Source organism: Lithobates pipiens, unplaced genomic scaffold (assembly GCF_037356315.1).
Source record: "Lithobates pipiens isolate NorthernLeopardFrog02 unplaced genomic scaffold, aLitPip1_a1.2 Scaffold_18, whole genome shotgun sequence".
NCBI classification, from domain to species: domain Eukaryota; kingdom Metazoa; phylum Chordata; class Amphibia; order Anura; family Ranidae; genus Lithobates; species Lithobates pipiens.
Genome location: NW_027507758.1, coordinates 192,115,665 through 192,141,784, shown reverse-complemented (window position 1 = coordinate 192,141,784; position 26,120 = coordinate 192,115,665). Strand labels below are relative to the sequence as shown.

General features: G+C 45.6%; 1 protein-coding gene across 3 annotated transcripts in view; it reads right to left on the bottom strand.

Moving 5' to 3' along the window:
* Positions 1-23,158, bottom strand: part of LOC143987612 (retinol dehydrogenase 13-like) — a 38,299-nt gene extending 15,141 nt beyond the window's left edge. The window contains exons 1-3 of one of the 3 annotated variants that reach the window (XM_077486481.1): positions 23,000-23,126; positions 15,885-15,963; positions 8,150-8,268 (exon numbers count right to left, since the gene is read on the bottom strand). Coding sequence is in view for 1 of the 3 variants with exons in the window: in XM_077486480.1 (XP_077342606.1) it covers positions 8,150-8,268; positions 23,000-23,064 (184 nt within the window). In the remaining 2 variants the exon portion in view is untranslated. Of the gene's footprint in view, positions 1-8,149; positions 8,269-15,884; positions 15,964-22,999 lie in introns of all 3 variants that reach the window. The other 2 variants (XM_077486480.1, XM_077486482.1) reach the window with 2 other exon arrangements.
* Positions 23,159-26,120: the final 2,962 nt, after the last annotated feature.

Here is a 26,120-nt window from a genome sequence, read left to right as displayed (position 1 = left end):
TTTCTCAAGGGAGAAGGAAGAAATGCACCTCTAAGCATGCAGACATAGTAAAGGTGAGCAAGCTCCTCTCCTGCCTGGCTGATGTCAGCAGGGGAATCTTGGCCCCACCCACTGGAGATATCACACAGGGAGAGTTGGGAGCCTGGAGTCATCTTATCGCTGGGAGATGCTGTTAAAACAGGTAGAAATCTTTTTTTTTTTAAAGCACAGGCACTAGGAAGCAGCTTTTTATGTAACAGAGGACATGATATAATGATCAGTTTGTTTTGAAGCAGTGGGGAGAGGAGCAGATCAGCGACAGTGAGAGATGACAGGCAGGAAGGGAGGGGAAGGAGGAGGGCAGAGGGAGAAACAGGAGAGCTGCAGATAGCTGTGTATAGATCAGGGCTGCGGAGCCCTGACACCAGAGTCAGCGTACAGAGGGGAGGGTAGAAACTGGCAGGATCAGCAAGGTATTTTAGGTGATACAGGGGGCCAAAATACACAGCACAAGCACTGTGCTGTATAACATGCTTTAAAGGAACAGGATCTTTATTTTTATTTTTTGGGGTTAACAAAACGCTTTAATTCAACAAGCTGAAGTTAGAAGCCGATTGGCTATCAGCTGCACCAGATTTTGCACTCCAATTTTATTAAATCAACCCCAATGTATCTTCATCTCCATTACAAAAAGGTTAAACTGCCACCTACAGGGTACTGGCAAAAATACAGGAAGTCCCCTCACAGGCATAACCCTTTTGTTAGGGTCTTAGATCACGATTATGTCTGCACAAAAATGTAGCTAGTTTCTCAACAGTTGCATCTGAGATTAGAAGACTAGCTCTTTCCAGATCCATTTTTCAATTTTTTTCTCTATACTCAGAGGAATCGTACCTGAACCCCGCTCTGGCCACGCAGGGATACCCTGTCACATTGCCGGTTCTCACTGCACCCTGTAGAATAGAAACCTATGCAATGTAATATTACCTGGCAGACCAGACGGGTGCTGTACAGGTCCAGGGCAGTCATCCCCACCTGTGGAGTTGAGTCCCTAAAGCCCCTTGTGGCAATGCCCATTGTCATGTCTAAAGATTGGAACTTTGCTTTGGGGGGGGGGGAGAAGGGTTCTGCGGTTTGTACTTACGAGTGCCCTGGGGTAGTCCTTGCTGGTACCCTTTTATAGTGACACAACTCTTCCCCTGACAGAGGACAGGAAAAGTAGCTCCCTGAACGATTTGGATTTATTATTTAGTTTTATTCTGTATAGTGCTTGTACATATTAGAACTTCCTGGGCCTTAGGGGCGGTAGGGGAATTTCTGGTCACCAAATACAGGAGGGTTGTCTCCACCCTTTGCATTCACTTGGGAACAAACTGGGCTGCACATGCATGCTCTCAGTATAGTCATGACATCTTGACCAGGGCAAGGCGCCCCGGCAGTGTCCATCTTTATGCCATGTGTAGTAGAGGAAGTAGTCTCTGGGATAGCAGGAGCAGAGCCTTGGGGGGGGGGGGGGCTACAGTTCCAATCAGAGCCGACGGTTCTCAGGACTACAGGTCGCAGCATAACATTCCTTCATGGATTACAGTTCACAACAGGTACTTTTCTTTCTGCCTCTCTGTTAAAGGGAAGAGAAACCAGTGGAAGAGGAGGTACAGGAAGACAGGAATATTTTGGTAAAAGGGGATGCTGAAAAAAACTAATCTGAGGAATCTACTTCTGAAGAACCCCAGGGTCAGGGTTTATCTCCCAATTTGGATTATGGCATCTACTACAGCATCCTCATTTAAAAAAGGACTGTATTGTATGCAGACTGGGCTCACCCGGACAAAGTGCTAATTTCTGCCAAATAGCTTTGCTCAACAATACACCATAGAAAGTGAGTTCACTAAGAAATGGAGGTATGCCTTTGGTGGATCTGGCAGTTTCTTATCTCAATAAGACCCTCACGTGCCCACTGAAAGAGGTACCAGTATTTAAAGATGAAACCTCTGGAGGCTTTATTTAAATCCTCATGTACTTTGATGAGGGTAGCATTAAAGACAGCAAGTCTAGGCTTAAGGCTGGGCTCATCACCACAACAAGAGAGGGAAATACTACTAGTGAGATTACCCTGTAAGAACCATGTGGAACATTTGCTTGGTCCTGCCCTGGATGATTACATAGAAAGTGACTATGGGTAAGACTACTCTAAAGCCACACACACACACACACACACACACACACACACACACACAGATTTTCCTTTAGATTTACCAAAACCATATAATAGGAGGTCAAATCTTAGGAGTTTCAATTTGTATGCAATCAGGCAGGCCCATGCACTACATGGTTTTGGAAAATCTGAAGACAAAAATCAACAGAAAAATCTGATAGCGTGTATGGGGCTTTAAAGTGACAACTTAAAAAGTAGGCTAAACCTATGGTTCAAAAACCTTCCACTCCTACTTCTTATGCCGCATACACATGTATCAGACTATCCGGCGGACTTACTCTGGCGGACAAACCACCGGACTGTCCGAAAAAATGTAAGAGGATGCTGGGACTGTGACATCATAATGGGCGGGGACATCATCCGGTGATGTCCCTATATAAGTCGCCGCACGCCGCGTCCCTGTCATTGTGAGCAGAGACAGCAACAAGGCAACATCTCCTGAAGAGAAGAACAGAAGGCAGCGGCAGCGGCGACAGAAGACCGGGCCACCGCTTGTAAAAGAGCTAGAAGAAGGCGCGGTGGCCCGGCAAGAAGAACCGAAGAGGGGGACAAGACCCCCGAAGTCAGAAGAAGAGGGCGTCGGCGAAGAAGAAGAAAGCCGGGCTCCTCCGCTAGTAAAAGAGCTAGCGGAAGATAGCAGAGGAGTCCGGCGAGAAGACCCCCGAAGACGGAAGAAGACCCCCCGGGCTGTGCAATAAACTATTTTAACCCTTGTGTGTTTTTTTTTACTTTTTTTTCACCAGTGAATGGGTAGGGGTACATTGTACCCCATACTCATTCACATAGGGTGGGGGGATGGTATCTGGGGGCCCGGATTCCGATAAGCCCCCCTCCCGCAGACCCCGACAACCAATGGCCAGGGTTGTCGGGAAGAGGCCCTTGTCCTCATCTACATGGGGACAAGGTGCTTTGGGGTGGGGGGGCCACGTGGGGGCAACATGGAGCACTTGGCATTAAACTTCTCAGGGTCTCCATTTCCTTTTCTGGCCACGGGCACCTGACATCTGATTGTTCATAAAGCTTTGTTCCTGCTCATGACTTACTGTATATCAACATGCCTTTCTACATTTCCCTTTTAAAACCACTTGAGGACCAGCCGCCGCAGTTATACTCCCCTGGGCCAACCACCGTAGCTGTACGTTGTCAACTTTAAGACCACTAAGGGGCATGACGATGCGCATGCCTGGTGGCCGCAATGTCCGCCGGGCACCCCAATCTCTCCTGACAGAGACAGAATAGAGATCTGTCAGTGTAAATAGACAGATCTCTGTTCTGTCAAAAGGGAGACAGATTTGCTGTTCATACTAAGTGTGAACAGATCGGTCTCCTCCTCCAGGCAGTGATGATCCAGCCATTTCTGTCTTAGCCCTTGTACACACGGTTGGACATTTCGACAACAAAATCCGTCGGATTTTGTCCGAAACTTGTCTTGCATACACACGGTCGGACAAAGTTGTCGGAAAATCGAATCGTTCAGAATGTGATGACGTTATTTCGTTACGGCGGGACTATGTTCAGGCTAGTAGCCAATAGCTTTGGTCTAGGAATTTGATCTGAGCCTGCGTGGCACTTTGTCCAATCGGAATTCTCTACAAACGTCGGACAAAGTCCGATTGGATCATGTCGTCGGAAAATTTTATAGCCCAGCTCTAAAAAACTTTGTCGGTCAGATATTCCGACGGAAACAGTCTGATGGAGCCCACACACCGTCGGATTATCCGACAACACGGTCCGATTGGACATTTTCCATCGGATTTTCCGACTGTGTGTACAAGGGCTTAGGGTGTCTACGCCACTGGAATAACAACAAAGACACCAGCATTGCCAATCTGGGGAGAGGGCAATGTTAGATGGGACTTGACTAACAAATTAAAGCTAAACTCCAAAACATATTTTAGCAGTTAAAGCAACATTTGTTTTTTTCTTTTGCAATAAGGCTCGGATAACACTACTGCGATGTGCTTTTGATATAATTTTCAGTGTGATTATGTAGTACGACTTTGATGCGGTTAGTATATTCTATGTAGCCAAATTGCACTGAAATTGAACCAAAGTAGCACAGTAATCTTTTTCAAAGATCACACCACAGTCACATTTATGTAACCAGGCACCAATATATAATGCAATAAATAATACAATTCCCCTTGTCATGGGAGTCTGTGCAACTTAAGTCGCATGGGAAATTGCACCAGTGTCAACCAGTACTAAAAGGTTTTAAATAACCCCTGTCAATGGCAAATGGTTTCTCTCAAACCTCTATATGCCACTTTTGTTGGACAGGTTGGGGTTTAATACCACTAAATATTTTAGTGGCTAGGTAATATTTTCTTTTCTTAGAATTGAAGGTACTGAATTATTTTTGAATAAGGGGACACTGATCTTTATTTTAACTATACTAACAATGTGACTACATATATATGTCACGGATAACTTTACTTCAATTTTAAAAGCGAGTTTTAGTATAAAAATACTCTTAGTTTATTGTTCCTTTCAACAACTACTGTAGCTTCAATTTGCAATCTTAACTGGTGCATATTTACCAGTCATGCTTATGAAAGTATAAAATTACTGCGATGTTTGCACAGACAAGTAATAAGCATCTGGTAACAAACTGCCATGTTATTACTTGGGCACCAGTGGTGTAGGGCAGTAGTTTTCAACCTCGATACCAGGACCCAGTAAATTCTTACAAAACCTTTTCCATGCCTTAACAGGAAGAAAACTTTTTATACTCAAACAATAAAAAGGCATGGGAAACAAAAACATATATTGAAATGCTGGAAGGCTCTACATGTGGGGTGGGGAGGTGGGATAGTTTGTGGAGTGGGTAAGGCTATGTTCACACTAATCTGATACGAAAGTTGTACGACTTCCGGTCCGACTGTGTCCTGCAATTTTATGTCCGACTTCCATGCAACTTCAATGAATGCATGAGATTCTGGTATGAATCTTGAGGGGGGAAGCCCACACCAAAATTGGAAAAATATATACATATATCACACAAACAGGTTGGGCTCACCCCCGAGACCATACCAGAGAAGGGTCTGGTTTAGCGCCCCCCCCCCCTCCTGGACCATACTCTCCTCAAAATGGGGGGGGGGGGGGGGGGGAGTACCCTCCTCCCCAAAGCACCTTGTTGATGGGGACAAGGGCCTCTTCCCGACAACCCTGGGCAGTAGACTTATTGGAATCAGAGCAGACCACCCCCCCCCCCCCCATGTAAATGAGTATGGAGTATATGTACCCCTAACTGTTCACAAAAAAAATAAAAGTTTTTTATCATTGTTAATTAGGAATGTCGCCTGTCATATCTCCATATCTTCTCTCTCTGGTTCTATCCCCTCCGCTGACCCGGTCCTCCTCCATCGCTGGCTCCCACTGTACGGTGTCTGACAGTTCTTATATAGCCATAAGGTATGGCCATTTGGGGGAAGTCATCCGGAGATCCCACCCCTCATGATGTCACATGGAGACCCTTCCCCCATGTCACAAGGCGACGTCCCTGGATGGCCATGCCCCATGGCTATATAAGAACTGGCAGACACCGGAACAGACAACAGCAGGAGCCAGCATCAGAGGAGGACCAGGTTGGCAGAGGAAGAAGTCATTGGCAGAGGGAGGACCCGGAGAAGAATCATTTTTAATAAAGGACTTTTCAAAAACAGTCTCTTGTTTTTGTAACACTACACTTCTTTTTTTGGGTGAATGGGTAGGGGTACGCCATACTCATTCACATAGGGGGGCCGGGATCTAGGGGCCCCCTTGTTAAAGGAGGCTTCCAGATTCTGATAAGCCCCCTGCCCGCAGACCACCACAACCACCGCCCAAGGTTGTCGGGAAGGGGCTCGGAGCACCCCTGACCCAAAGCACCCACCTCCATGTTGACAGCATGTGGCCTGGCATGGTCCGGGGGGGGGGGGGTGCATGCCCACCCCCCCTTTCCTGACCTACCGGGCTGAATGCTCAGATAAGGGGGGGGGGGGGTTTGTTATTTATTTATTTTTGGCATTGGGTTCCCCCTTAAGATTCACATCAGACACATAGGCCTGGTGTGGATCTGTGGGGGGACCCCAAGCCATTTTTTTTTTGACATTTTGGCATGGGGTTCCCTCTTCAAATACTCAGAGGCCACACGTTGGATCAGTTAAGATGATGATCCCAACTTCCATTCAAAATCAATGGGCTAAAATCATGTCCAAGTCAGACTAAAGTAGTGCAGGAAGCATTTTCAAACTCACACCAGCTAAAACGGCTCTCATAGGGAACTTTTAATTTTGACATGCCATGCAACCTGTGCTCTCGAAGTCTCGAAGTCGGAGCGCATGTGGGACCAGTGTGAACTTAGTAGAAGACTTGGTGGCCTTTTATGGGATGAGGTTTCTGAAGGGGGCTGGTGTGTGTGTGTGTGTGTGTTAAAAGTCATAGTCATGCTGCCTCATTTATACAGTTAGGTCCATATATATTTGGACACCTGGCACAATTTTCATACTTTCGGCTCTGTATGCTACCAGAATAAAATTAGAATGAAACAATCCAAATGAATTTGAACTGCAGACTTTCAGTTTTAATTCATGGGGTTGAACATAAATATCAAGTTCAAATTTTAGGAAATGCAACCATTTTTATACACAGTCCCCCCATTTTCAGGGGTTAAAATGCATATAATAATAAATAAAATGTTCATTTTTAATATTTTGTTGAGAATCCTTTACTGGTAATGACTGCCTGAAGTCTGGAACCCATGGACATTACCAAAGACTGGGTTTCCTTCTTTCTGATGCTTTGCCGGGCTCCAACTTCAGTTATTCTTTGTTTGTGGGTCTTTCTGCCTTAGTTTTGCCTAAATCAATTGGGTTGAGATCAGGTAAATGACTCAGCCTTTGCAGAATATTCCACTTTTCCTTGAAAAGCTCCTGGGTTGCTTTTGCAGTATGTTTTGGATCAATGTCCATGTGTACTGTGAAGTGGTGTCCAATCAACTTTGCTGCATTTGGCTGAATCTGGGCTGACAATATAGCTCTAAACACTGCAGAATTAATCCGGCTGCTTCTGTGTTCTGTCACATCATCAATAAACACCAATCATGAGCTGTTGCTACAGGAAGCCATGCATGCCCATGCCATCACACTGCCTCGACCATGTTTTACAGATGTTGTGGGCTTTGGATCATGAGCTGTTCCAAGACTTCGCCAAACTTTTTTCTTCCTGTCATTGTGGTACAGATTAATCTTAGTTTCATCCGTCCAAATAATTCTTTTACAGAATTGGTCTGGCTTTTTTAGATTTTTTTGGCAAAGTCTAATCTGGCTTTTCTATTTTTCTGGTTTATAAATGGTTTGTACCTTGTGGTGAACCCTCTTATTTGCTCTCTCGAAGTCTTCTCTTGATTGTAGACTTTGACAATAATACCCCCACCTTCTGGAGAGTGTTCTTCACTTGCCTGAATGTTGTGAATGGGTTTTTCTTTACCATAGAGAGAATTCTGCAATCATCCATCGATGTTGTCTTCCGTGGACGTTCAGGCCTTTTTATGTTGCTGAGCTCACCAGTGCGTTTTTCTTTCGCATTTGTTTTTGAAGCCTTACAATGGCCTGTTTCACTTGCATGGACAGCTCCTTTGAACGCATGATGTAGGTTCACAGCAATAGATTCCAAATGCAAATACCACACTTAGAATCAACTCCAGACCTTTTATCTGCTGAACTGATGAATAAATAACGAAGGAGTAGCCCACACATTGCCAGTAAACAGCTTTTGATTCAATTGGCCAATTACTTTTGGTCCCAATTTGGATGTACATACTCTCAAATAAAACCTGAGTGTGTGCACTTTCAGCCCACAACCATTATACAACTATAATAGGTTGAATAGGTTTTGGTAAATTCCTGAAAAAAAAAAAAAATTGTGCCCATGTCCAAATATATCTTTACTTGAGGCAGCCAAGAAAAATCTTACCTCTTTTTGCAAGTTCCAGAGCAGTTTCTTTACCAATGCCTGTGTTAGCTCCAGTTACTATTGCTGTCTTACCATCTATATTTGATTTGCTTGGACAAGGTCCACCACCAACATATTCCCTAGACAAATAGGAAAAAAGATCATGCATTTTTTAATGGAATACCATCATGTGCTAATGTTAATCTGTTAGTCACTAATAGGCAACACACATCTGCTTCAAAGCACTGAAAAAGGTAGATTTATGTGACCTCCCAAAAATGCATCAGATAATGGGGTTGATTTAGGAAAACTGGAAAGTGCAAAATCTACATAGAAACAGATTGGCTTCCAGGTTTTTGGTCAAAGCCTAACTGAACAAGCTGAAGTTAGACATTGATTGGCTACCATGCATAGCTGCATCAGATTTTTCTCTCTCCACTCTGCTCTCTCTTATACAACCCCACTGACCTATAAAAAAAATATTTACTGATGCTAACATGGCAGCATACTAGTGATAGAGCTCCGTCTCTTGACCACTCCCTCGGCCCAGTGAATAGCATTTAAAAAGGACTAGTTAGCCACTGCCCCCCCCCCCCCCCCCCCACTTTCAGAACTTTAGAGAAGTACCTGTCCACAATTGCTCCTTTCAGGTCATCTAATAAACCTTTTGTCATTCCAGCTGTAAACCATCAAGGAAAAATGGTTATTGCCTGGACTCTAGCAGGCTTGGTTGTGCATATAGGACAAGGGGTCGCGAACCTCTGTCAGCAGCACACTCTACCAGAGCGGTTGCAGCCTCATAGGCAGCACATTTGAGAGCAACAATGGTGTCCATCTGTAGAGAGGTATCATGGTGATCCCAGCATACTTACTCAAACTTTAGGGATTAGACCCGGGTGCCTTGTGATCAGGGGACTTTGTAGGAAAGACTACTTAGTCCTCTGTCCCATCCTAATTAGAAGATTTGGCAAGTAGAACCCACCCTGTCAGCTAGTTATTTATCACTAGTACGCTGACATGTTGGCATCAGCAAAAGGGAAAATTGTATCAAATACTTACCATCATTTTCCTTTCCAGACACCAAACCATGGCAGCATATGGACCCACCCTGTACGTTGCGGTATGTAGCTTGTTACAAAGAATATGGAGGGGGGGGGGCTAACTAATCCTATTTTTATGCTATTCACTAGTCCTGAGGGAGTGGTCAAGAGGCGGATCTCCATCATTAGTATGCTGCCATGTTTTAGCATCAGGAAAGGAAAATTATGGTAAGTATTTGATACAATTTTTCATTTTATACCTTTAGGCTGGCCATACATGGTCGAATTTCGAAAGAATTTTCTTATGAAAATCAGAAATTTTGTGCGTTTGGGGTGATCCGATGGTGCCACCATTGATTTCAAAATTCGACAAACCAAGCTTTCAATTTCACCTCCTGTTGCTACAGAAAATAATTTGTGGCTGAGAATCTTCTTTTCTTTCCAGGAATTTTCTTTTCTTGCACATTTCTTTTCGATTACATTTCTTGCACAATTCTCCCATCATTGATTAGAAAATCGTTTGTTTTTCCAAAAATTTCAAACATGCCCAATTACTCAAATTCAATGGCTGCACAAAAAGTAGCTGTTGCTGCAGCCCACTAATGGTGCAAAATTCGAACAAAAATTCTTAGATAAGATTTTCGAAAGAAAATTCTTTCGAAAATTTGACCCATGTATGGCCTGCCTAAACCAGCGATAGAGGATTCAAAACTTGGCTAGTTCAGCAGGAACCGGCCGAGATTTGAACCATGTATGGGCAGTCTGAATGTACCCATGTTGATTGATCAATAAACTTGGGTACAACCAGCCTGCTGGATCTTACATGTGATTATTGCTAGCAGCTGCTATAGCCCCTAGCAATCACTGTGTTCTCCCAGCAGGGGCGAATTCCCCCGCCAGGAGAACACAATTGCTCCACTGAAGGGATTCACCCATCAACACTGACTGTTAACTGTGTTTCCAGGAAAGGAATTCACTCCGTCTATGGCTGGCCTTATTGATCCTTTCCTTTGATATTCCATTACCAATTGTAATTCAAGTCTTTAGCAGGCATCTGCTATTGGAGGAGCTGCCAAATAATCACATTTATATTACAAGGCAACCACACCAATATAAAAACTATTTTAGATGCAGTTCAACTCCCAACTCAACGTGCCAAGGTTCATAAATATGCACTTCAAAGTCCTGCTAAAATCCTCAGATTATTTTCAGCATGTCTCAGGATCTCCAGTACCTGGGTTATTTTACTATGTGAATAGCAACTGGAGTTTGGATGGTTTGCGCTCTGGCCAATCTCCTCTTGTACACTATATATTCCCATAGGTAAGAAATGAACACACAACATAACTGGAAAAAGGGAAGGATTGGAAGTGGGTCCTTTCACACGGGGCGGATCAGTTCTGATCCGCCCCGTGGATGTCCGTTTGCTCAGCGGGGATCACTCCGCCGATCCCCGCTGAGCAGGGAGATGACAGGTCCGTCTCTGCACACTGCGCAGGGACGGACCTGTCACAGCGCCGCTCTCCCCTATGGGAGATCGGATGACGACGGACCGCAGTGCCCGTCGTCATCCGATCCGATCCGCAGACGGATGGAAAAATAGCTTTTTCCTCCGTCACACTTTTTCGGATCGGAGCGGGTCGGATGTCAGCGGACATGTCACCGCTGACATCCGACGCTCCATAGAGCTCTATGGAGCACCCGTTCAGGTCCGCCTGAAAAACTGACAGGCGGGCCTGAACGGGACGTTAGTGTGAAAGGGGCCATAGACGTTCTCAATTATTTTTACATTTGCAATTGCTTTTAATTTGTGTAAATACGTCATGCTGAATCTGAACAGTTTTCTCCCCCCTGGTTAAAGCGGAGTTCCACTAGTTTTTGTGTTTATTAAAAGTCAGCAACTACAAAAAGTGTAGCTGCCGACTTTTAATAAACAAACACCCACCTGCCCCACGGTCCAGCAATGCGGCCACCTAAACCCTTGGTTCTCTCCCTCGCCTCTATGCAGCACCGGCGTTGCAAGTGTGGGCACCCAGCTGTGACAGCTTGCGGCTTCACAGCTGGGTGCACACTGAGCATGTGCCACTCACGCAGTGCCTCCCCATTGGTCGGGCAATCTTCTGGGACCTGTGACATGTCCTAGAAGATTGCAAGGAGGAAAGGGGAGAGGAGGCAGCTAGAGCAGAAGTAGAAGCAGGTACCTGTCAAAACTAGGTACCTGTTTCCCCCGCCCCACCCCAAAAAAATGACATGCCAAATGTGGCATATTGGGGGGGGGGGGGTTAGTTCTTAAAGCAGAACTTCCCCTTTTGGGTGGAGCTCCGTTTTAATGTAGATGCCAAAAAAAGCCAATCAAAAGGAATTCAAACTGATGTTTTTGCCTGAACTTCTGCTGAGGTCAACTTTCTACTTAGTATACAACCCATAATAGGGCACCATGGGTTTCAGAAAATCCTAGAACAGTCTGAAAATAATCTCAAGACACAAGCATGGACTTGTGGACCTGGATCATACTTTGGAATAACTAAAGGGTTAGAGAAATGTAACCAACTTGGATACAGCTCTATCTCTTTGAACCCCTAACCTGGTGTCCCTTTAACTGGATGCTAATGCCAAGAAGCCGGGTGTACTTTCCATATGGTCACACAATTGAGAGAATGTTCTACTGCCTCCCATTTACAAAGACCAGGAGCTGTGACAAGCCGCGCTGGTAAAAATTAAAAAGTGTTAAAGCAAAACTAAAAGTTCTGCTATCAATATCTGAGCAGGCAAGCTCTTTTTTCATTAGAGGCATGCAATGTCCTTCTACAGTAAAATATACCTACCTGCCGGCTCACGGTTTACTCTGACACATAAGCCTAACAGCAAATCCCAGGCAATGATTCACCGCCAGGACCTGCTGATTGGCTGTGTTCAATCACCGCAAAGATCTCTATGTTGGTAAACAACACAGAGAGAGCTTTAGTAAAAAGCAGAACACTGTATACACATTGTTAGGGACAAATTGAATCCCTTTATTGCCCCAGATGTTAACCCCGTCCCAGCCAGTGACATTAGTACAGCGACAATGTAATTGATTATCACTGATCCCTTTATTAATGTCACTGGTGATGTCAGTGGCCATTAGTCAGTTTCCCCCAGCATCAGTCAGTGTCAGATGGGTAGGGCAATCGCAGTCCACCACCATTAGTAATATAGAAAAGTAAAAATGACTAATATATATATATATATATATATATATATATAGCATTTGAAAGACCGCTGCGCAAATACAGTGTGACATAAAATATTGCAACAACCACCATTTTATTCTCATAGTATGTATGTATGTATGTATGTATGTATATATATATATATGTGTATGTATGTATGTATGTATGTATGTATGTATGTATGTATGTATGTATGTATGTATGTATGTATGTATGTATGTATATATATATATATATATATATATATATATATATATATATATATATATATATATATATATATATAGGGGTCCCAAGTCATTTTCTAGCAAAAAAAGATTTTAACTTGAAACCAACAAATGTCAGAAAAAGGTTTAGCGTTTAAACTTTTTTCTTTACACACAAAGTCTATTCCATTGACAAATTGTTACAATGTTTATAATGTTTATGTTAAGTTCAACTGATAAAGAATGTTTTGATTCTTGGCAGACTGCCTAGTTTTTCTCTTCCTTTCTTTTGAAGGCCATGGCTTCAGAAGAGCAGAGAGAATTCTTTGCATAGAAAGAATTGTGAAAGACTTTAGTGAAGATCACGATAATGATTCATAGTGCAGCTCTAATACACCATCTCCTATCTACCCCAGCTTACTTAGCTCAATTTATTACATTATGCTCCCATCCAAGAAGTACTCAACTAAGCGGAACATGAAGAACACAAAACTGACTCAAGTTGCTCCATCCTTGGGTGAGATCCAGTGGTTCTTCCAGCTCCCCCAGTTGGGCTCACAGGAGTTTAAGATGGCAGATACACCTGCCTCGAACTCAGAGGGACTCGACCCTCTTGCCTATCCAGCCTCCCCCGCAGGATCCCTGAGCTCGGAGACCTAACCTGCCATCCCACCAGCTTTCCTGTAGGGCCCGTGGAATTCATCTAACCTAGCCCTAGCTTACAGATCGGATGCTGAACTGAAATCCATCCTTCAGGCACTTCCGACAAAAGCCAACATTACAGTGCCGAGCCCTTCTGAAGCCTCTCCTGGATCTAGCCAGGAGGCCGAATGTCATCTACCACTGAGGCTTCCCCCTATCGATTACTTTCAAAAAGCACCAGCGCTTCTTCACTCTCCACTCACCGGAGTGCCTCCCAGCTCTCTTCACCTTTCTGGCTTCTGCACAGATTGTGGTCCCTAACTGGCTGGCTTTTATTCTGCAATCTTTCGGCCGTGCGGGCCATGCTGCAGTCACTTTGAACGCTCGGCGGTGGGCTCCCCCCCCCCACTCTGTTGATGTGATCTCCGCTCCCTGCAGAAATGGTGGGACTCATAAGGGTAAGATCTGGTGGAGCCGTGAGCTTCACAGTGAGGGCATTTCAGACACTATTTATGCCTAAAAATGTATATTAAACTGCTGGGCTCTGCCCCACCCAAATGTTGGGTAGGGGGAATCTTTATACACCCCAAGTGCCACAGGTAATCCAGAGTCAGAGAATCCAGCTAAATAACTATTTGGGGTGATAGACTTCCCACGTGGTTCGCTACATAAAGTTGAACCATGCCCCGAGGAACCTCATATCCACTAGTGGGGAATAGGTGGACTCAAACAGCTGGGGTGCAGGCCTCATGAGACAAGTAGTGCCAGGTGGGGAACACTCCTCTGCGCGATATGATGCTCTATTTTCATTTTCTTTTTTGCCACGTGTTCCCATCTTTCATCATTAATGTTTTTAACTGAACTAAAGTTCCCATGGGGGTTAGCCAGTGACGTATCATGCCGTGTACACACGGTCGGACATTAAGACGGCAAAATCCGTAGGATTTTTTCTGACAGATTTTGGCCCAACCTTGTCTTGCATACACACGGCCGTACAAAGTTGATGGAAAATCTGATCGTTCAGAATGAAGTGACATACAACACGTAAAAAGGGACTATAAAGAGGCCAGTAGCCAATAGCTTTCGCCTCATAATTTATTCTGAGCATGCGTGGCACTTTGTACGTTGGAATTGTATACACACAATCAGAATTTAAACAATCAAATTCTAATGTCAGAAAATTTTAGATCCAGAGCTCAAACTTTGGGTGTCGGAAATTCTGATGGAAAAAATCCGATAGAGCCCACATACGATCGTAATTTCCGACAACACAGTCCAATCGCACATTTTCTGTCGGAAAGTCCGACTGTGTGTACAGGGCATTAGTCACTGACTAACTTCTCCCCCACGAAATCTAGCGTACACTTTCGGTTGTGCTACGATATAACAAGTTTGTTACTTGCAATTTTAGTTACTTCAGCATTTTTGTTTGTTTCTTTCCCTCACCCTCTGCCCCCCTAAATTTCGATTATTTTCTTTCCTTACACCTATTTGCTCTTTTAGTTTCTACTTCTCTCCCCCTGTGTGGTGTCATTAAATGCAAAAGGTCTTAATATAACAAAGAATAGATGCATTCTATTAAATGGCTTAAGGAGTTCTCATGCTGATTTTGCTTTCATCCAGGAGACTCATTTTAAAAATGAGAAACTCCCAATTCTCAAAAACAAGTACTTCCCCTTTACATATCACTCCACTAACCCAACAGCCAAGACTAAAGGGTTTTCTATATTGCCGTCCAGTAAACTACCATGGCAGTGCCAAGATGTCATGAAAGATCCTGATGGACGCTTTGTATTCCTTAAGGGTCTTATAGGCGAAGTGAAAATTACCATGGCAACACTATATGCCCCCATGACCTCCAGGATACCTTTATCCAACATACCCTAGAAAAACTCCTGGAGTTTACAGAGGGCCAGCTGATACTGGGTGGAGACTTTAATGTCCCCCTAACCCCCTTGGTAGACGTCTATTCAGGTTTTTTACTCGGTCCCCCCAGCTTCCAGGAAACGGATAGCTAACGCCCTACATACAGCTCAGCTGATATATATATATATATATGGCGCTTACAGCATTCAGGTGAGCGAGATTATACATTCTACTTTTCCCTGCAAAAGATCTACTCCATGATAGATTATTTCTTGATTCCCCATTGTCAGCTACATTCAGTGTCAGATTCTTCCATCAGTCACATAATATGGTCGGATCATGTTCCTATATCCCTAGTATACACACTCTCCGGAATGTCTTCCCCCACACAACGCTTTTGGCATCTAAACAAGAGCCTCCTACAGGTCCCAGAGGTGCTGGCAGATTTATCCTAAAGCCCCATACACACTTTCAGATTTTCTGTCGATTTTTTCCTTCAGATTTACCAGAACCATAAAATATGAGGTCAAACCTTAGGAGTTTCAATTTGTATGCAATCAGGCAGGCCCTCGCACTACATGGTTTTGGTAAATCTGAAAACAAAAAAGAAATAAAAAATCAGCAGAAAATCAGATAGAGTGTATGGACTTAAGAGTTGACCCTGTACTTCCAAACGAACGACAGCCCAGGCTGTGACCCAGGTACCCTCTGGGAAACTCATAAAACAGTTCTAAAAGGGATACTTATCAAACATGGTGCGTGCATAAAGAAGGAATGAAAAACAACTCACCTGACTCCTTTCCAGGCTGTTTTCTGCTGAATCGAGCCACAAACATGCCCTCTCCCACACGTTGGAGATGGAACTTGGGCTATTACACAAACAGATCACGGATTTATTACACTATAAAGCCAAGGCAGCATTGCAACTCTGTCGTATAACGAGTTATGAGGCGGGAGACATGTGTGGGAAGGTGTTGGCTAGAATGGTCAGGGAACATAGGCTTTCAGCTTACATTCCCCACATTATGTGCTCCTCTGGGCAGAAAGCTACACTCCCCGCACAAGTTTCACAAGAGTTCAGGGACTTCTATTCCGCCCTTTACAATTTACCGAACAGAACACATTCCCAAACCAACATTGAGGACTATATAATGACTTGTCGACTCTTGTCCCTCCCAATAGAGGTTCTGGAAGAACCAGATTCCCCTATAACTCTGGAGGAACTTCAGCTAGCTATTGGAGCTTTGAAGCCAGGCAAAGCCCCAGGCCCCAGATAGCTACACTATACAAGACTATAAAACCCTCCTCCTGCTACTAGATCAACTTATGGTGATATCTTTTCTAATGCAGTCGGTTCCAATGCCATTTTCCCTAGAGATTTCCCTAAAGCCGAAAAATATTGATCAGAGTGAACCTCACGCCCTCCAGATTATACAGGCGTTAAATGCCACTTTGGATCATTGTTGGCATTGTGGGGGGGAGTGGTGTCGCTACTTCACATCTTCTGGTCTTGCCCTAGACTGTGGAATTTCTGGGGAGATGTCCGTTGCATTATGCAGAAATTCACAGAATACAAGATACCAGACGATGCAGCATTTTTACTTCTACACCTTTCAAAAATCCCTGCTAATACCTACAAAAAAAATCTATTTAGCTGTTAAATGCAGCTAAATGTTGTATACCTCTTTACTGGAAACAATAAATGCCCACTGACAACTGCAAGTTGGCTGCAGAAAAGTTCTTACTGCGCAACATAACCGTGAGAAATACACAAAGATCTGGAGTCTTTGGAACATTTTTATTCTCTCCAATGAGGGGAAAACTCTCCTGGGATCATAACTCACTCATCCAGTTGTCCCCTTACCAGTTTCCCTTCCCCTTTCCTCTCCCCTCTAATCTGCTTTTTCTGCACTTTCACTATATCTTAATTAGAAGGAAAAGAGACTGGGGAGACCCTGTTACCCCTTTGCACTTACAAGATAGACATGCAGGGCTGTCTTAATGAGTGGGCACACCTGGGCATATCTGGGGTGTAGAGGAGTCAGAGTGCTGGAGGGGATAGCTGGGGTGTAGAGGGGCCAGAGTGCTGGAGGGGATATCTGGGATGTAGAGGGGCCAGAGTGCTGGAGGGGATAGCTGGGGTGTAGAGGGGCCAGAGTGCTGGAGGGGATAGCTGGGGTGTAGAGGGGCCAGAGTGCTGGAGGGGATAGCTGGGGTGTAGAGGGGCCAGAGTGCTGGAGGGGATAGCTGGGGTGTAGAGGGGCCAGAGTGCTGGAGGGGATAGCTGGGGTATAGAGGGGCCAGAGTGCTGGAGGGGATAGCTGGGGTGTAGAGGGGCCAGAGTGCTGGGGGAATATCTGGGGTGTAGAGGGGTCAGAGTGCTGGAGGGGATAGCTGGGGTGTAGAGGGGCCAGAGTGCTGGAGGGGATAGCTGGGGTATAGAGGGGCCAGAGTGCTGGAGGGGATAGCTGGGGTGTAGAGGGGCCAGAGTGCTGGGGGAATATCTGGGGTGTAGAGGGGTCAGAGTGCTGGAGGGGATAGCTGGGGTGTAGAGGGGCCAGAGTGCTGGAGGGGAAAGCTGGGGTGTAGAGGGGTCAGCGTGCTGGAGGGGATAGCTGGGGTGTAGAGGGGCCAGAGTGCTGGAGGGGATAGCTGGGGTGTAGAGGGGCCAGAGTGCTGGAGGGGATAGCTGGGGTGTAGAGGGGCCAGAGTGCTGGAGGGGATAGCTGGGGTGTAGAGGGGCCAGAGTGCTGGAGGGGATAGCTGGGGTGTAGAGGGGTCAGAGTTCTGGTGGGATATCTGGAATGTAGAGGGGTCAGAGTTCTGGTGGGATATCTGGAATGTAGAGGGGTCAGAGTTCTGGTGGGATATCTGGAATGTAGAGGGGTCAGAGTGCTGGAGTGTAGAGGGGCCAGAGTGCTGGAGGGGATAACTGGGGTGTAGAGGGGCCAGAGTGCTGGAGGGGATAGCTGGGGTGTAGAGGGGCCAGAGTGCTGGAGGGGATAGCTGGGGTGTAGAAGGGCCAGAGTGCTGGAGGGGATAGCTGGGGTGTAGAGGGGCCAGAGTGCTGGAGGGGATAGCTGGGGTGTAGAGGGGCCAGAGTGCTGGAGGGAATTTCTAGGGTGTAGAGCAGTCAGAGTACTGGGGAATATATGGGGTGTAGAGGGGTCAGAGTTCTGGGGGGATATCTGGAATGTAGAGGGGTCAGAGTGCTGGGGAGGCATCAACCTAGCAGATATATTATATGCACAGGACAGCTTTGTTACTTTATGTATGTAGTATTTTCCTACTGTTTCTTTCCTCTACAGAATAATTGTTCATGTAGATAATGTGGAGCTCCACCCAAAAAAGGGGAAGCTGTGCCTCCTACCTACTTGATGTCTGTTTACCTGCACTGTCGCCATTCTAGGAGCCCCAGACATTACTTTGCCCAGGGGCCCATGATGCTATTAATAAGGCCCTGTAGTCATGTCACGCTTGTTTTCTCTGAGCAAGCCAACTGCAATCTTTGTCTTATTTTGTACCAATGAGTAATATGATACTGTGATGTATATTTTTAGTCCGCTAACTGGCGAAACACCCGAAGTTAATGGCACCACATCCCAAAGGTAAGAAAATATATAGGAATGAGAAGAGATAGGGATTTTAACGGTGCAAGGATATTAATACCAATCAAATGAAATTATGGTTTTACAATTTTATTATAATCAAAGTTAAAAAATGAATAAAAACATTATCACAGAGAATCAAAGAAATGGTGGTCCAGACAGGTAGGTTGTTTCGGATATTTAAGATGCTGCACATTAACCCAACATGTTTCGCTGGGTTGCTTCTTCAGGGGATGTGCAAGCGGAACCACGAATGTCATAATGAACCCGCAGTAATATCCAACCCAAACCAACCACCAAATGAGTAACCGCAACCATCAAAGAACCCCAAGGGGAAACATCTATGATGCAGTCACAGAGGACAGGGGGACCAGGTCAAAAGGTAAGATGAACAGAGCTTGGGATGAAGGGTGACCAGAAAATAGCCTGCAGGGAAGGTGAATGTAGGATAAATATCAATATTAAGCTGTTGTAGAGCAAGGTTTAGCCTCCAGCTCTGAAAAAAAAAAAAAAAAATAATAATAATAATAATAATAAAAAACACCTCCGCTTCTACAGGAGTTTTGTGTTCTGCCTGTAATGCCATCCTACATGTCCATGCACATTAGGATGATTTCTGGCATATTTTGAGCTCAATGTTTAGAAACAAGGGGGGAAAAAAAACCCTTACGGTCCACGTTTCTGAGTGGAGCTTACTGCCAGAAAAAAGTAAAACTCTTCTAAACTTGTCTAGACTTTGTACAAAAAAATGCTCTATATGAGTGCTTTTACTTTTTTTTTTTAAGCCCACTGTGCATGCAGCCTAAACATTGAGCTTAAGGTTACTTTCACACTGGGGCGTTGGGGGCATCGGCGGTAAAGTATATTTTTAGCAGCACTTTACCGTCGTTTCAGCAGCGCTATTCGGCCGCTAGCAGAAAAGGGGTTAAAACCGCCCGCAAAGTGCCGCTACCCACTGATTTCAATGGGCATGGGCGGTGTGCACACCGCTCCTACAGCGCTGCAAAGATGCTGCTTGCAGGACTTTTTTTTTTTACCATCCTACAAGCGCACCGGTCCAGTGTGAAACCACTAGGGCTTTCACACTAGAGTGAGAGGAGAGGCTCTTTAAAGTGCCATTTTTAGCGCTATAGCGCCTTTCAAGCGCCTCCAGTGTGAAAGCAGCCAGGCCTTTTTTTTTGCAATATGGCACTGGATTACTTTAACTGACATTTGCTACACTGTACCCAACTAAAATTTTTGTGCTATAAAACAAAAAAAGACTGATAATATAAAAGAAAAAAAAAAAAAAAAAAACACACATACGCAATACTTTTTACTTTCTGCTATAAAACCCATCCAATAAAAAAAAAAAAAAAAAAAAAAAAAAAATCGAATTTCTTCATCATTTTAGGCCAAAATGTATTACGTTACATATTTTTGGTAAAAATAATCCCAATAACCGTATATTGGTTTGCGCAAAAGTTATAGTGTTTACAAACTATGGGATATATTTATGGATTTTTTTTTCACTTGTAATAGCGGCGATTGGTGACTTAGACCCCTTTCACACCACACCGCTGATAGCGTCGGTGGTAAAACGCCGCTATTTTTAGCGGCGTTTTACCATCGGATTTGCAGCGGATTTTGGCCGCTAGCGGGGCGCTTTTACCCCCCGCTAGCGGCCGCGAAAGGGTTAAAACCGCCGGCAATACGCCGCAATATCTGCGTTTTGCCGGCGGCATTACAGCGCTTCCCCATTGATTTCAATGGGGAGCAGCGGTGGAGGAGACGTCCTGCCAGCGCACCGCTGTAGTGTGAAAGCCCTCGGGGCTTTCACACTGCACACAATGGTGCAGCTTCTTTAGGGCGGATTGCAGGCGCTATTTCTAACGTTATAGCGCCTGCAAAACGCCCTGGTGTGAAAGGGGTCTTATAGTGGAACTGACACTTTTTTGGCAACCAGTGACACCAATACAGTGATCAGTACTAAAAATATGCACTGTCACTGTACTAATGACACTAGCAGGAAAAGGGGCAACATCTAGGGCGATCAAGGGGTTAAATGTGTGGCCAACATGTGTTACTGTGTACTGTTTTTTACTAAGCAATGTGCTCTGTTTTTATCGCTTGCTTTGCAGGAAGAAAAAAAAAACAGCACATTGCTGCTGTCAAAATAGGTAAACAAACACTGGGCTCTCTTCGGTAATGTCAGGAGCCGATTGTCAGTGACTAATCAGCCTCGTGCTGCAGCCAATCGCAGCACAGCCGAGGTGGTGGAGGTATGTGGATCACGTAGTATATCTATGGTGGGCAGTCCGCAAGCGGTTAAAATATGCCTCTGATCATCCTAATGTGCATGGACACATAGGATGAATGAATGAATGAAATACTTGTATAGCGCACAATGCGAACTGAATCGCCTCTAGGCACAGGATAACACTGAGCTGCCTCTACAGACAAAACTCCTGTAGAAGTACCAATTTTTAAGCCAGTGTGCATGGACACTTATGCTGTGTACACACGGTCGGCTTTTCTGGCAGAAAAAGTCAGCCGGAATCATTTCATCGGATATTCCGATCGCGTGTGGGCTTCAGCTGACTTTTTTTTTTTTTTAATTCTGACGGATCTAGAAATAGAACATGTTTGAAATCTTTCCGACGGAATCAATTCCTATCGGGAAAACTGTTTGTCTGTATGCTGTTCTGATGGAGCAAAAACGACACAAGGGCAGCTATTGTCTACTGGCTATTGAACTTCCTTTTTTAGTCCCGTTGTACGTGTTGTACATCACCGTGTTCTAAACGACCGGACTTTGGTCTGATCGTGTGTAGGCAAGTCCGTTTCAGTAGAACTCCGTCAGAAAAACCGTCAGAGTTTATTCTGACGGAATAAAACAGTTGTGTGTACGCGGCATTAGGGAAAGAACGTCTATCCACATGTGCAAGTAATCGCTAGCACCGGTGTTTAGCCTGGGTTCACACTGACTGCGGGATAGAAATCGCGCTAGTTCAGCTGATCTCGCATGATTTCATAGCCGCATGTCAGTCCGACTTCTGGAGCAATTTCAGAGACATCTGTGCAGGTTCCTGCTTGAATATCTATGCAAATTCCCTCCCCCCCACGAAGTCACCAAAGGTAGTACAGGAACTACTTCTGGAAATTGGTGCGATGCCGCACTGATTCAGACGGTGCCATTGCTGGCAATAGCCGCCGCTTTGACATGCCAAATCGGACCAAAGTGAACCTAGGCTTACACCAGAATTACAGGGAAGCGTTATATTTTATTATAAAACGTGTTTATATAATAAACACATTTTATAATAAAGTAACATGGGCAGAAATAAGCTGCAGCTGGGGCTCTCAGCCACTATAAATATGGGTGTATTTTAGGGCTTGTTCAAAATAGCAGTGGAGGGGTGGTAAAACCCTGCAGTTGAAAGCACGTTTTTACCACTCCTCAACCGCTCCACCTTTAGTTGCAGAGTAAGGATGAGCTCCGGCGTGTTCACACACTCCACACGCAGAACCCACCAGGAAGTCGGCACTGCGCTAATCATAGGCAGTGAGACATTCTCGATCTCTGCAGCCACGCATTGGGAAAACGTCTCAATGCCTGTGATTAGCGCCGTGCCGACTTCCTGGTGGGTTCTGCATGTGGAGTGTGCGAACACGCTGGATCTCATCCTTACTGCAGAGGCAGCAGGCTGGGAACTGTACACCCGCTGCGGCAGGAATTATACCACCTGTTGCTTTTGGCGGGTAAATGGGGCTACTCTGCAATGCATGCTGTTGTGCTGAACTAATATGGCAGTCGAGGGTAGGGATGAGCTCAGACGTGTTAGCACACTCCACGTGCAGAGCCCGCCAGGAAGTCGGCGCAGCGCTGCGCTGCAGTGAGACATTGCCCGATCTCTGCAGCCACGCATCGGGAAAATGGCTCACTGCCTGTGATTAGCGCAGCGCTGCGCCGACATCCTGGCGAGCTCTGCAGGTGGAAAATGCGAACACGCCTGAGCTCATCCTTAGTCAAGGGGTGAAAGGAGGCAATACAATCCTCACCGCCTGTCAAGTGCTCTGTGAAGAGCGATCCAAATGCAGCAGGTCTGGTCAGAGATTAAAGTACATGTAAACAAGCCCTCACGCTACATGTATTTACATTCATGTGCATGATCCCTAAAAAGAAATTGGCTAGAGGTACACTGGAAGTTGTAAAATAAATGGTCACTTTAAATGCACAAATTCAGTATACATGCTCTGTAACAAATTCTGTGTTACTGGTATATAGCAAATCCCCTGCATATGACAACCTACTTACTTTAGAAGGACGGATCCACATATAAACGTTCCGAACATGGAAGCTCCTACTACATACTTATTCATGATTAACAGAGGTGAAGCTGATGGAAGCAGCACACATATGCACAGCACTGAGCAGAGGTCACTGACAAGTGTGGGCAGGAAGAACTTCCTACTACAGCTACGGAGGCCTGCTGGGGACAGTACAAGGAGGAGACAGATGGATTGTCAGCTCTGCACTCTAATCAGCAGCCTGAGCCTGCATTATTATTATATCATTATTATAAAATGACATTTGTCACACCTGTATGTGTAGGGATGTCACTGTATAAACCAGGGAATTTGGTGATTTATTACATTTTGACTGCTATGTTTATTTTCAGAGACACAGTTCTGCTGAAGCTGTTTTGAGATTAGTTGGTCATAAATTATAATTCTTTTCCAGATAAATACAGCCAAATTGGTTTTTTTCCTGCTGCTCCCAGGGGCGTTTTTTATTTTCTACCTTTAGCCCAGGTTCACACTGTGCTGCGATTTCAGAGACATCTGTGCAGGTTTCTGTACAGGTGTCAATGCAAATCGCAGCCCCGAAATCGCAAACAGTAGTACAGAAACTACTTTTACAGAAACGACAAATGCAGCGTTGCACTGCTTAGGACGGGACAATTGCCACCGATTAGACATGTCAAATCGTACCAGTGTGAACCAGGGCTAAGCCTAGGTTCACGTTGATTGATGTCAAATTGCATGCCAAATCGGCGGCTATTGCTGGCAATGGCACCATCCGAATCGGTGCGACGCCGCATTTGCAGTGCCTCACCGATTCCTAAAAGTAGTTTCTGTACTACTTTTGGCAAATTTGAAATGCGATTTGTATAGACATCTGTGCAAGAACCCGCACAGATGTCTCTTAAATTGCCCCCGAAGTCGGACTGACATGCAGAGATGAAATTGTGAGAGTTCAACTGAACGCACACGATTTCAATCCAGCTGTCAGTGTGAACCAGGGATTAGTGATGGACGAACTTCCGACGGGACGTTTCGCGGACCGCGAACACGGCCAATAGTTCGCGAACTGGAACGTTCGCGGCGGGCCCCATTGACTTCAATGGGAGGCGAACTTCGCAAACCTACAGGTCAAATTTGCAGCCACAAAATAATTAATAGCTGTGCAAACATAGTCCCACCACATGGCCAATGATATAACACATGTATGAGGTGAATCTGGGATCGACAACTACAAGCATTCTTTTTTTATATGGGAAATTGTTGTGACAATTCAGGACTGTGGAGCGCATGAAGGCAATGGAGGAGAGGGAAGGTCAGGGACCAGGGTAGGCAAAGAAGAGGGTGCAGGAGATGATCACCAGCAGCGTGACATACAGCAATGACACCTGCACCGTGATAGAGTCATCTGACAGCAGCACCATGATAGAGAGCACTCACATCAGCAGTGTGACATGCAGCAATGACACCTGCACCGTGATAGAGTGATCTGACAACAGCACCGTGATAGAGAGCACTGACATCAGCAGCGTGACATAAAGCACTCACACCAGCACCGTGATATACAGCACTGACAGCAGCACCATGATAGAGAGCACTGACATCAGCAGCGTGACATAAAGCACTCACACCAGCACCGTAAGCAGCCCCAGGAGGAAGTCAGCATAGCACAGGGATGGTGGGAGACCCTCATAATGAGCATAGCACAGGGATGGTGGGAGCCCCTCATAATAAGCAGCCCCAGGAGGATGTCAGCATAGCACAGGGATGGTGGGAGCCCCTCATAATAAGCAGCCCCAGGAGGATGTCAGCATAGCACAGGGATGGTGGGAGCCCCTCATAATAAGCAGCCCCAGGAGGATGTCAGCATAGCACAGGGATGGTGGGAGCCCCTCATAATAAGCAGCCCCAGGATGATGTCAGCATAGCACAGGGATGGTGGGAACCCCCTCATAATAAGCAGCCCCAGGAGTAAGTCAGCACAGCACAGGATGGTGGGAGCCCCTCATAATTAGCATAGCACAGGGATGGTGGGAGCACCTCAAAATATGCACAGCAGTGGTACAGCCCCAGGAGGAAGTCAGAACAGCACAGGGATGGTGGGAGCCCCTCATAATATGCACAGCAGAGGTACAGCCCCAGGAGGATGTCAGCACAGCACAGGGATGGTGGGAGCCCCTCATAATAAGCAGCCCCAGTAGAAATATGACACCGCTCAACCTCTTCAAAGAGGAGGGTACGGGCATATAGTACGGTGTGCTTTTTTTGGACAAGGAAGTGAGCCAAATGAAGAAAGAAGGTCTCTGTGCTCGATTAAAAAAATTGTTTATAGACATATACATGGTCTACTGATCACATGTGTTGAATTCCTCCGAGATCCATGCCTGATTCATTTTTAGAAATGTGAGGTAGTTAACACTGTTGTGAGCTAGGCGAGTACGCTTATCGGTCACGATCCCCCCTGCTGCACTGAACGTCCTTTCGGACAGGACACTGGATGAGGGGCAAGCCAACAGTTCGATTGCAAATTGGGCAAGCTCTGGCCAGAGGTCAAGCCTGCCACCCAGTAGTCCAGGGGTTCATCACTCCTCAGAGCGTCCACATCGGCCGTTAACCCGATGTAGTCGGACACCTGACGGTCTAGGCGTTCCCTGATGCTGGATCCGGATGACACCTGTCGATGGGTCGGCTGAAAGAATGACCTCATATCCGAAGTCACCAACACATCTTCAAACCGGCCTCTTCTTGCAGGCGCTGTTGGATTGGTACCCGCAACTCCTTCTCTGGGAGTGGGAATTGCTCCTCTGCCAGCGCACGCAAAAGCAAAATGCAGCATTTCTCGAAGCAAGGCCTGGAAGTGCTGCATTCTGACAGCCCTCTGTGACGGCGGTAACATTTCCGCCATTTTGTGTTTGTACCGGGGGTCTAAGTACGTTGCCACCCAGTACTGGTCCTTGACCCTTATGCTTTTTATACGGGGGTCCCTATTAAAACACTGGAGCATGAAGGCCCCCATTTGCACTAAAGTGGAAGCAGTGTGGTGGCCTGGCTCCTGCTCATCATCCAGGATAATGTCGTCCTCTTCATTCTCCTCTCCCCATCCACGCACAACAGGGATCCCAGAAAGGTTTAAT